Below are 12,330 nucleotides of genomic sequence, written 5' to 3' on the forward strand. Positions count from 1 at the left end.
ATCCTCGTTAGCTTACTGGCACTGCAGATAGGTGACTGTAGTTATTCTAAAGATAGATTAGATGCTGGCAGCGGAGCTGGAATGGTTTAGCTTTGAGTAGATTTCCATAAATGGAAAAAGCAACTGGAGAGAGAGAGAGTGTGTATACCTTAATATGTGTGGATGATACTCAACAGGTGGCTACGTATTGCTGGTTTATAAAATCTTCATGGGGAAAAGAGAAAATGCCTTTTTATAAAATCACAATCACTACTTAAAAATCTAGCATTTCCCCCTGTTGTGTTTTCTGGGCAAGATCCTATTACATACATCTATGCAATCACTTTAAGGCTTCTTTTATTGCGGAATTTATAAGGTTGCAATATTAATTTGAATGAGAAATACCAAACTCATGTCAACAACCATTCTTTTCTTGCCCTTTATGGAAAAAAAATAAGAAACATATCATGTATGAAGCATAATCCTGGAGGACCAGCTAGTGGGAAGGTGGGATACAGATTTAGCAGCAGCAGCAGCAACAACAACAACAACAACAACAACAACAACAACAACAACAAATAATAATAATAATAATAATAATAATAATACTACTACTAATACTTGACCAGACATTGCTGGGAAGTAGAACTAGTATGCAAAATAGCAATGTAGCGGTGTTCTCACCTCCCGCTTCTTTTGCACTTAGAAGCATAGAATCATAGAATTGCAGAGTTGGAAGGGACCCCAAGGGTCATCTAGTCCAAATCCCTGCAATTCTGGAATCTCAGCTAAAGCATCCATGACAGATGGCCATCAAACCTTTGCTTAAAAGCATCCAAGGAAGGAGAGCCCACAGTCTCCTTTGGACTAGCCCAGACCTCCAGCGACTCAAGCCTCTTCCTTCCTTGCCCTAGAATGCCTCTGAGCCACACAAGGGCCAAGAGGCATCCAGAGGAAGGGAAGGAGGTGAACATAAGAAAAGCTGTGCTGGATCAGGCCAAAGGCCCATCTAGCCCAGCACTCTGTTCTCACAGCCAGCCAGTTTTGCATGGGAAGCGCAGAAACAGGACCTGAGCTCTGTTCACATGTGATTCCTAGCAACTAGTATTTCCTCAGATGTGGAGGTGGAACACAACTATCAGCATGTCTCGTAGCCATTGATAGCCCCATCCTCCATGACATTGTCTAATCCTCTTTTAAAGCCACCCAAGTTGGTGGCAATCACACTATGAACCATTTTGAAGTTGTGTGCCATGATAATTTTTCAGATTTTCAAATGGGCCCAGGGTCCTCAAATGTTAGTGACCCTGTATAAGTGGCTTATAGGGGGTTAATAATTGGCTGCACAGAAAAGAAAACAAGCTTTCTCTGGAGTTGATGTTAGATGAAGCTGTAAGTAGTAGTGATGCCAGCTGATTGAAGACTCAGGGGTGGAGAACCTTTTTCATGCAGTGGGACAGATTCTTATCTTTCCTCACCATTATGGGCTAACTTTCACAAAGCACTGATTTCTTGTTAATATTTTGACTATCAATACCTTAACTAAATGGAACACACAAGTGAATTGGTAAGAATGCAAAGTCTTAATGCAGATGGTTTACTAGCCAGATTGAAAGGCACAATTGTAACTCGTGTCCAAGCTCCTATTGATAGGACTGTAAGGTTTCAACAAATCTTAAGGCCAGAATAGAAAAAAACAATGAACCAAATCTACTTGTGTGATGGATTGTTGTTGTTTTTTGCACAGTGGAAGCATCTGTACATGGCAGCAATGTGCACTGTTCGGATAAGACAATTGAAGCAGCAGAGGCCTTGCTTCATATGGAATCTCCAACCTGCTTAAGAGATGCTAGAACTCCAGGTATGTCAATAATAACAAATCAATCTTTTGCCCTCTTTGAAACGGTGGCTTAATTTGCATTAACTGCACCTGAGGTTTAACTTGCGAGTGTGCTTCTTTCAGGGCCAAGAGCTGTCTGCTCCCCTGAAGGATATATTCATAAGCTTTTAATACTCTTAAGGACTAGTCTACAAGTTACATATTGCATGTGTTGGCAGCAGTGTTGTGCAATCCCTACACAAAAGTGCTTCTCTATATAAATAATTACTTTAATCTGTTTGAAGCAGCCACCACTCTGAGCCTGATCCAGGTACAGTACTTTCCAATACTAAGTGACCTGGGAAGGAAAGGCATGTAGGTCACTTCCAAACTATCTTAGTGATTTGTACTGTACGGCTAACTAGTACTCACGGTTTTATTATGATGATTATTTGTAAATTTAATTTGGTTGCATAGAATGACAGGGCATTAAAATTGTCCCCCCAAGCTAATCAATCGGTCCATAAAACCTGTTGAGGTTGATGGTGGTGGTGGAATAGCATGTTTTCAGGTGTTTTGGGTTTCTTTCATTTACTGAAGAGATTTTGAACAGGCAGGTTTAAATTGAATTTGGACATTGGAAATATAATTGTCCTCTGGCATGTCATACTGCAACATTTTTTGCGGATCTATAATTTCAAATTCACATGACAAAGCTCAAAAAAGATGGGAAATGACTTATTAAAGAATTGTACTTTACAATGGTTATTTGAGACTGAGACCTAACCCATGTAATCGTGAACTGGGTTTCATTCTGAAAAGAAAACCAACTACTTGCTTTTTCTCAATTTACAAATCATATGCAAAGTATAATGGAAACAATGCAGAAAAGTACAGGGTTCGGTCATTTCGAAAGTTGAATTTATATGAACATTTCATATAAACGAACATTTATGGGAAGCAAGTGTTTAGTAATGCCTAAAAAGCAAAGAAAAAACTCCTCCAGTTCTGTTACTTACTGTATTATATCTTATTCTGTATTGTGATACATGTGGGAAACTAGTTTGTTTTTGTTCTTCAAATGATACGGCAGTTTCTTTGTTGGATTTAAGCCAAAGCCTAATCTTATTTATTTATTTATTTATTTGCTTTCTTTAGTGGAAGTTTTTGTCCCACCTTGTGTGTCAACTCCAGAGTTCATTCATGCTGCTATGAGGCCAGATGTCATTACAGAAACAGTAGTGGAGGTATCAACTGAGGAGTCTGAACCAATGGATACATCTCCTATTCCAACATCTCCAGAGATCCATGAGCCAATGAAGAAAAAGAAAGGTACATATGTAGTACGTAATTGATCTCATCCAGCCTCGCAACAGATCTATAAAAGTCTTAGAAATTTTGTGGAAGGGGTTTATGCCATAGAAATAACATTTATGTTAATGGATGGATCATTGTCATATAATTCATTTACACAAGGGGAATGATTATCATGTTAGTTTAATTGTTTTAATTCTTTTAGAACATGTAAGTGTGACGGAGATTCTGCTTAACTCAACATCAGATAAAATTATGATTTGTGAGACATGTTGCCAGCATCTCAGTGTAGCGCCAGATAATGGCCCATTATTTAGATTTGAATGAAAACCTAAGCTGTGAGAGGACTCAAGCTGGGAAACATTTCTCTGTGCATATTTCAGTCTTTCCAACTGTTTTTGCAGCTGGCCGTAAGCCAAAAACCCAAGTGCCACCAGCCATTTCCAGTGCGTCTCCAGACCTGAGTATAAAGAAGAAGCCAAGAGAAGGCAAAGGTAATTTAATTTTAAAAATAAATAAATATATTGTTTATTTTATTTGTGTATTAATATTTTCAGTGTTTTGATTACGTAGCAACAATACCTTAATGCTCTATTAAGAATGGTTGCAACCTTTCTTTTGAATGTAAACGTGTTGATGTGTCTCATGCAAGCTCTTGAAACTGTTTATTTGCTGCTAGATTTCTGGTGCACCAGGTACCTTCTATAAGTAGGAATTGAACATACACTCATTCAAACATGCTGGAAGGTGTGCTGCTCACTTCAGATTTGCCACTGCAGCTAGAGACATGCAGAGTATTTGTGTTCCTGTTCAGTCGTAGTGGGTTGAATAGCTGTGCCTAGGGAAAATATGTGGCTTAAAACTTCTCAGCAGACGACTGAGGTAGTCCTGTCTTAAGTTTGGGAGAGTTTCTTCAGATATTTGCAAGGCACAGGACTGCTATTCTTATAAGATACCGTTCTGTTGTGGCTTGCTTCTTTTTTGTGCTGCTAAAAACGAGAGTGATATTCCAGAAGCCTGACGCTGAGCAAGTGGGAGGACTTGTGGTCCAGTCACCCCATCATCTTTGAGCATTGACCACGCTGGCTGGGACTGATGAGAGTTATCTCAATCAGTCATTTTATTTGTTTGCTGCCTTCCCAAAGTTAAAGCCACGCTCGAGGCATTTAAAAATTACATAATTGCAAACATAACAAATCAGTCATAAACAATAAGTAGGTAAAGGTAAAGGGACCCCTGACCATTAGGTCAAACAATAAGTAAAACATTGAAAAGTACACAACCATATCAAACAATTTCCACATAAATCATAAGAGCTAAAATAAAGATACAAAAATTTAGTATCAATAATAGCAACCCAAGCCCAAGAGTTGTTCAGCGACATATGGGTGGCTACAGCTTTCTTGCCACTGGCCAAAGGTGGTGGTGGTTGTTTTTAAAAAACTTTTTAGGGATGGAATAACATTTATAATGTGATATTAATGTTGATCTGTGATGGTGTGTTAATCTCACGTGATGACTTGTCATTGCTCCCTTTAGCTAATGCCTGATTATTTTCCTCTGTAAGGTTGCTTGAGTTGCTACTTGGTGATTCTCAATGCCCAGATGAAGTTAATTTTGTCGTGTTTTGAATATCCTCTTAGTGCTGGAGCGGTATGAGGGAGTAAGAGTGAGTGTGGACCAGAATGAACATTCAGAAATTCACAAACAACTTTTCTTTGTTAGTTGAACCTAAGTGGTTCTGAAATCACATTTTGCTACCATCTCCCTAGTAGTGTGTGTAAAAGTATATAATATGTATGCATGCCCTCAGTTTATTTGAGGTGACCTTGCACAATATGTTCAGCTCATGGAAGCAGAACTCTTGTGTATTCAGAGACGGACTCTAGTGGTAGATTGCCCCCTACTGAACTTCCAGTAAAAAGATGATGTTCTTATTCACATGCATCTCAAAGTGATTTACAACTATGCCATAAACACAAACAACTAACTAACTAGATTTAAAAACAATACAGACTTAATATGCAAGGCAGAAACTTGCTTCTAGCTAGAAAAACTTGTCTGAACAAAAATTGTTTCTGGAAAGTACAAAGCGTGAGCACTGGTTGTATCTCAACAGGGATACTCTTCCACAAAATAATCGGCCGCTACACAGGAACTCTGAATTCTGATATTTTAGGGACTTAAAAGAGAAATTTATGTAAAATTCAAGTGTATAGTTGTTTGAAATATTTTTTTCTAGTATGTAGAATGTCTAGAACTTCAAGGTGGTAATTGGTTATCTTAATATTTATCTTTCCTTGACAACGTCCTGCTGCTTAGAAGTCTTGGTTAAAGTTGGAAGATGTAAAACAAGGTTAGAGCTGGAAGTTTAACAAAAATTAGAAGAAGAGTGAATTATATATTGATTTCAGAAAAAAGATATACTGGTGATAAACTATATTCTTCAGGCTTTCTAATAAAAATCCTTTAAGAAATATTTCAGAGCTGAGCCAGATTAGTTTGTTCTTGACGAACACACCATTGCCAGTAATCCTGCTTCATTATCACCAAAAGCTCCTGATAAGATCGTTAGGATTGGCTATTGGGGGAGGAACAGAGTTTGTTTGAGACCCTTTGAAAAAATAAATGCCCGGAAGCTCGGAAGTTCCAGTACTAAAAACCACAGACAGGAGGGAAGAGGCATTAGTGTCTGCAAAGAACTTGATTTAGCATCATGTGGACATTTTTGGCAACCAACCCCACTCTTTACTTTCTTTTCTACCGGAATTTAGTTTAATTGTGCTTCCACAGCTGTCCTCCTTACATATGGGCTGAACCCATTCTACAAGTTTCAAAAACAAGTGCTCACATACCATAGGCCAATGTAATAGCTAGTTGTGTAAGAATATAATGCTCTTCTTCAGTTTTAGAGATCTTTAAAGAGATTAATGGCCTGTTATTTATATTTTTATCATAGGAAATACAACCTACTTGTGGGAATTCCTTCTAGACCTTCTTCAGGACAAAAATACTTGTCCTCGATATATCAAGTGGACTCAGCGGGAGAAGGGCATATTTAAGCTTGTAGATTCTAAAGCAGTCTCCAAACTATGGGGAAAACACAAAAACAAGCCTGATATGAACTACGAAACAATGGGAAGGGCTCTGAGGTAAAAAGAAAGAAAATGGGGGTGGGGGGGGATGAAGAATGTTGAAGTTTTTTGTTTTAAACAAATCACTGTGTTATAGCTGATTTGAAACTTTACTTCAGGCTTTTTTTTTTGAGAATTTTATTTGATAAAATGGCATTTCGCTTTTTAAGCCAGTTTGTTTCTAGTTTTTTTTGTGTGTGTGGCAACAGCATTAATTATTAAAACAATGTTCTGTTTTTTACCTTGCATGCTTTTTATTATCCCATACGTAGGGGTATTTATTTATTTTTAAAATATATATACCGCTTGATAGTGTTTTTTTAACAATCCCCACCTCAAAGCTGATTACAAAAAGATAGCTAATTTATGATGGGGAAAACAAGACTGGTCATCCCAACAAGGGTTTCTTGATGGTTATAAACTTAAAAGGTGCTTCATATGAACGTCATATAAACCTTTATTGTACTTCCCTTCCCTTCAGATACTACTATCAAAGAGGAATTCTGGCAAAAGTTGAAGGACAAAGACTTGTATATCAGTTCAAGGAAATGCCCAAAAACATTGTGGTTATTGATGACAAAAGTGAATGTGGCAGTGAAGATTTATCAATCGCCACCGATGAGAAGTCATTGGAGCGAGTGTCACTTTCTGCAGAAAACCTTTTGAAAGCAGCAGCCTCTGCTCGTGCAGGAAAAAACGCTTCTCAGTTGAACTGCACAAGAGCAGAGAAGCCCATTACCAGAGTGGTGAATATCTCCTCACCTGGGCATGAAATGACATCTTGTTCCACAACCACCGTTCCAGCAACAACCGCTCCCAGGTTAGTGCTGCATGATTTGCCTGTTGGTGAGGCCAAAGCTTGAGGAATTAGTACAGTGTCATTGACATTGTACCTGTCTTTCTGGAAACATTCTCAGTTTGAATATAGACAGACAGATGGTCTCAGTACAACATCCATAATACAGATTATTCAAACACAGGAGTTTGAAATGGGATCTGTTAAAGGTGAACTGTTAATCTAGTCTAGTCCTACAGTTTAAAACAAACCTTTTTGGTATTTCTCTTGTGAATCTCAAGCAGTAGAATGAGTAGAAACACAAGCAGCCTTCACATTTTAAGCATGAAATTTGGCCTGGGGAAGTCTTCAGTTTTCAATTCTTATTTATAGGTATAACAACATTTTTCTTTGTACAGTGGTACCTCAGGTTACATATGCTTCAGGTTACAGACTCCGCTAACCCAGAAATAGTGCTTCAGGTTAAGAACTTTGCTTCAGGATGAGAACAGAAATTGTGCAGCGACGGCAGCAGGAGGCCCCATTAGCTAAAGTGGTGCTTCAGGTTAAGAACAGTTTCAGGTTAAGAACGGACCTCCGGAACGAATTAAGTACTTAACCCGAGGTACCACTGTATATATGCAAACAGGCCTAGATTTGTGGCAAGTAGTTTATTTAGCAGATTTGTCCATGCGGCTTGCTTGATCTTAATGCAATGTTTTGTCCTCATCCATTTGACAGAACTGTTCGTGTGGCCATGCAAGTGCCTGTTGTAATGACGTCTCTGGGACAGAAAATATCGACTGTTGCAGTGCAGTCAGTAAATGCAGGGTCACCGTTGATTACCAGCACAAGCCCAACCACAGCAGCAACCCCAAAGGTCGTAATCCAGACAATCCCTACAGTGATGCCAGCATCTGCTGAAAATGGAGAGAAAATCACAATGCAGCCTACGAAAATCATTACCATCCCTGCTACGCAGCTTGCGCAGTGCCAGTTGCAAACAAAAACTGGTTTGCCCGGGACAGGAAGCATTAACATAGTTGGAACGCCACTAGCCGTGAGAGCACTTACTCCTGTGTCCATAGCCCATGGGACACCCGTGATGAGACTATCTATGCCGGCCCAGCAGGCAGGTAGCCATACCTCTTCTAGAGTTATTAGCGCAGTCATAAAAGGTCCAGAGGTCAAATCTGAAGCAATGGCTTTGAAGCAGGAGCGGGAGGTTAAGACGCTGCAGCTTGTTCAGGAAGAAAAGCCTGCAGATGGAACCAAGACGGTTACGCATGTGGTTGTGGTCAGTACGCCATCGGCTATTGCCCTCCCTGTAACTGTGAAAACGGAGGGGATGGTAACATGCGAGAAATGAAGAAAAGGCAGCTATGGACATGAATTACATAGACCATTGTGGAATTAAGTAAACTGACATATTTAGGGAGGCAGGGAAATGGACACAATCAAGAAGTTAACAAAACAAAACTGATTTTAAAAATTGTTAATAGTTATGCATACGTTTGAAACTTACTGGAAATGAATTGATGTCCCATGTTTCAGTGGGAATTGAACCACATCCTCACGCTGACACAATTGCCTCTTGCAAAGTGGGAAACTGCTAAGCTGATAAGGAAAAATTCAGGGGTCGAGTGGGGCTCGAGGCTCACTGCATTATCAAGTTACACTAAGGCATGGAACACTAAGCTGGTTCTGTGAAGGGTTCCTGGTTTATGTCTCTGGGAAGGGCGGCGGGAAAGAGTCTCACTGTTACATGACAAATCTGATGCATTCTAATGTGCATACCAGCAATTATTACTGTGTCTTCACAGAATTCAACTGGTGCTATGTGAATAACTCTGCTACTAGGTATTTTAGAATGTGAATTAAAGGAGAGGATTAAAAAGCTTCTAAAAGAAGACGAAGATCTAGAGGGATTTTTGTATCATACAGCTTAAGCAGATTTAAAACGAAAGCCTTAGACTGATTTTCAGTTCTCTTTCTTGAAATAAGCTAATGGCTTGTTTGTGTAAAGCATTTTTTATTAAAACAATTTTTTAAAGATCTTATACCTAGCACAGTATTGTTATAGGATTACATGTAACATATTTTGTATGGTAGTTAAGTCTGTCAGTTTCTTAATTGTGGACAAAGTGGCCATAGGGTTGTGGTGGCCTTTTGCTGCCGCAGGCCTGGGTCACCCACTTAGCCTCGACATCTGTGCATACATTTCAATTTCAGCTTCTACTCTGTCACTTGAAAGGTCACGCTTGGCATGAACTCTTGTCAGGTAGTTAAAAGAGCCTGTACATTTTTTTTAGTTAAAGTTAGAGGGAAGTACCAGTGTTCAGAATGAACTATAATAGTTTGTATATTCAACATTTAAAGTATATTCTATTTTGTTGTACTCTTGTTTCAAAGTGTATTCAAGTAGGTTTTACTGAAATACAAACATGAAATTTAAGTTTAGTCTCTCTTTTTTAAAAAGTCTCTGGTGTTCATGCAGATAACACAGTATAGCAGTTTCATTCTTCCATTATTCTGATACTATAAATTCATAATTTGAAGAAGTGTCAAGCAGTGGAGTAGCTTAGCTTATTGTGCTATGAAAAATGTAGCAAGAGATAACAGGTTCCACAGTGTCTTGCTTCTGATACGTGAATTGTGGCCTGTGTGTTTACTGGCTTGGTTTCATATTAGTAGGGATAATGTGGTGGTGGTGGTGGAGGAGGGAGCAGTTAGCCCAAAACATTTACCGCTAACTGTGAAAGGAGGGAAGAAAATTGGGTGGTTTGGCGGCAGACTGGAACAGAATCAGTACAGCCGTAATACCCAGTTCATAACATGAGCAGGAGGCATCAGTGGAAAACTGCTGCAGAATAATTTTAATAATTTTAAACGTAAGAGACAACTATTTCAAGATACCAAGGACCATTTGAGGAGGTTTCTGGTGTTTCCCATTCTTCTGTGTGTTTTTCCAGCAACACTTGACCACACAAGCAGCATTCGTTATAACCTGTGAAGGGAAATCATTTTGGGAGCGCAATGTATTTTTGTTGAAAGTACCTATGTACTATAGCAGACATGTCCAACCCATCGATCCTGATCGATCAGTCAATCACGGGCTTGATCTGGGTCGATTGCGGGCCCAAGGCAGCCAGAGCACAGGGTGCTCCTCAACAGCCAGAAAGACAAGGGCTCCAAAGCGGGCATGAAAGAGCTCCCCAGCCCAGCCGGTTTGAGGAAAGATGTGCTGGGGGGGGGGCGTAGAAGGAGCCGGGTCTCTGATGAGGGAAGGCGGGATCAGGACCAGCAACAGCATTGCCTGTGCAGGGGTGGAGGGAGGCAGGGGGAGAAGACAGGATCGGCATCAGGATCGCCTGAGTGGCTCTCTTTGACTGGGGTGGTGGTGGTGGTGTAGGGAGGCAGGATCGGCATCGCCCGCCCACCCTGCACCCATCCATGGGTGGTAGATTACTGCCAGTTTTTATACTGGATCGTAGATCACACCCTACTTCTTGTTGGACATGCCTGTACTACGTCTCACTGAAAATGCTACTTGCCATCTCCCTTTCTAAATGTGCCGAATCCAGCAGCTGCCCTTCTGGCATAAGGAATATGTATGTATGCTGGGAGCACTATATGAGAAATCAAAAAGCCAATCTAACAATATTTTGCAACTTTTTGTGGATGCATGTACGAAACCTGCCTTGCACTGCATCAGCTTTGGTGCAAGGTTTTCTACAAGCACTGGTGCCATTCCCAATGTAAGTGAGGGAAGGGGGCGAATAACAGGGCTAATAGTGACTATTTCAGCAAGCCGTAGCAGAGGGAAAGGCAGAGCCCAATCGCCTGCAATTTGGTTCCTTCCCTGTTTCCAGTCAAACTGGCCACTTTTAAGACTGGGAGCCTGAGTTTGCTTGTTTTCTTCCCAGCCCTCTTGTAAGTCTGCCGGCAGGGACTATTTGCAATACTTTAGTGGCTTTTCAGCAGTTTAGTAGGCCTGGACAATCCTACTTTACTTTTAAAAGGGAAAATAATTTAATCTAGTTTTCTTGCTTTTGCAAATTTAATTGAAGACATTCAACAATCCATGGTTCGGAACTACACAGACAAGCTTGAACTAAGCGGAGAATTCCCTTCCCTTGGAAACCAAGCAATACATTAGGGCAGTATCTTTACTAATGGAGTCTCCCTTGAAGGATTTTCCCTTTTTTGTAAGTAACTCACTGTTAACTGTGCAGTTCATGTCTTGATTTTTTTTTTTTTACTGTTGGGCAAAGAGAACACACATCATAACAATTCTTTGACACCATTGCTAGAGTCAGTTCAGCAAAATCCCAAATAGCAGATTTTAATTTCTTGTTTTAAAATCAAATGCACACAGGCCAAGACCCTTTCTTTTTTGGCTAACAGCCTTACGCAGATGTTAGGCAGCATCAAACATGCTTATTAGATGTATATCTTATTTCAAAAGTTCATCTTAAACATGTATGGTCTTTCCAGTGTCTTCACAAGCAGCCAATACTCCACGTTAGCACTATGAATTCCCTGAATTACTTGGAAGTCAAGATGTAAGCCCCAAAGTTGTTACTACTGGCAGTGTAATGGGCTAATAAAGATTTTGTGTTAGCTGTAGTGGTTTGTTAACACAATCCAAAGGTGATTTTACCTTGGTGGAAAGGGCACCTGCTAGTTCAAAATTGGGGTCTTAAGTGGGTAGCAGGGATCCCCAAACAAAATATTGTTTCCTGCCTTGCAACAGTAAAAGTACTTTCCACACAGGCAACGCCACCCCTGGACGCAGTCCAAAATCTTCAGCTGTAATTGGCTCAACTGCCCATCTGTGTCACAGGGTCTCTGGTCGCCATTCCGACTCCTGCACTAATTCGAAGGGTTGCTATGCAACGTTGACAAAGTTACTCGGGTCACAGACGGAGTACGAAAAGGAAGTTGTTCAAGAGAATGAGGGGAAAGTAAGAGACAGGCACCTGAAAGGGGGAAAAAAAGGGAAACCTGGCATTGAACATGGGTGGGAAAAGACTTTGGGTTGGGCAGACGAGCCACAGTCCTTCGTGTATGGAGAAGAGAGGACATCTCCTTTCCTACCTATTTTTGAGGGCTGCCTTCCCACTTGGTAACCTGGCATTAAGAGGAAACAGCTTTGTCCCTGTTCACATTCCCTTCCATAAGACCTTCAGGGTTTCAGAAGGGATTAAGGTTTACAGCTGCTATTGTGGCTTTGCCAGCTTTGGTGATTGTGGGTTGACAGCACATTCCTAGGCATATTAAGTTGAAGGCAGATTCTCCTGAGTTCA

The 12,330-nt window shown here is 40.3% G+C and overlaps 1 protein-coding gene across 2 annotated transcripts in view; it reads left to right on the plus strand.

Annotated features, from left to right (window-relative positions):
* ELF2 (E74 like ETS transcription factor 2) overlaps positions 1-9,476 on the plus strand; it is a 39,953-nt gene extending 30,477 nt beyond the window's left edge. For both annotated transcript variants that reach the window (XM_081021975.1, XM_081021976.1), the window contains 6 exons: positions 1,727-1,840; positions 2,957-3,130; positions 3,517-3,606; positions 6,072-6,264; positions 6,728-7,066; positions 7,763-9,476. In XM_081021975.1, coding sequence (XP_080878101.1) covers positions 1,727-1,840; positions 2,957-3,130; positions 3,517-3,606; positions 6,072-6,264; positions 6,728-7,066; positions 7,763-8,390 — 1,538 coding nt within the window. In that variant the 3' untranslated portion in view covers positions 8,391-9,476. The remainder of the gene's footprint in view (positions 1-1,726; positions 1,841-2,956; positions 3,131-3,516; positions 3,607-6,071; positions 6,265-6,727; positions 7,067-7,762) is intronic.
* The last annotated feature ends 2,854 nt before the right edge of the window (positions 9,477-12,330 follow it).

This window comes from Podarcis pityusensis (assembly GCF_964106645.2).
Source record: "Podarcis pityusensis genome assembly, chromosome: 9".
NCBI classification, from domain to species: Eukaryota; Metazoa; Chordata; class Lepidosauria; order Squamata; family Lacertidae; genus Podarcis; species Podarcis pityusensis.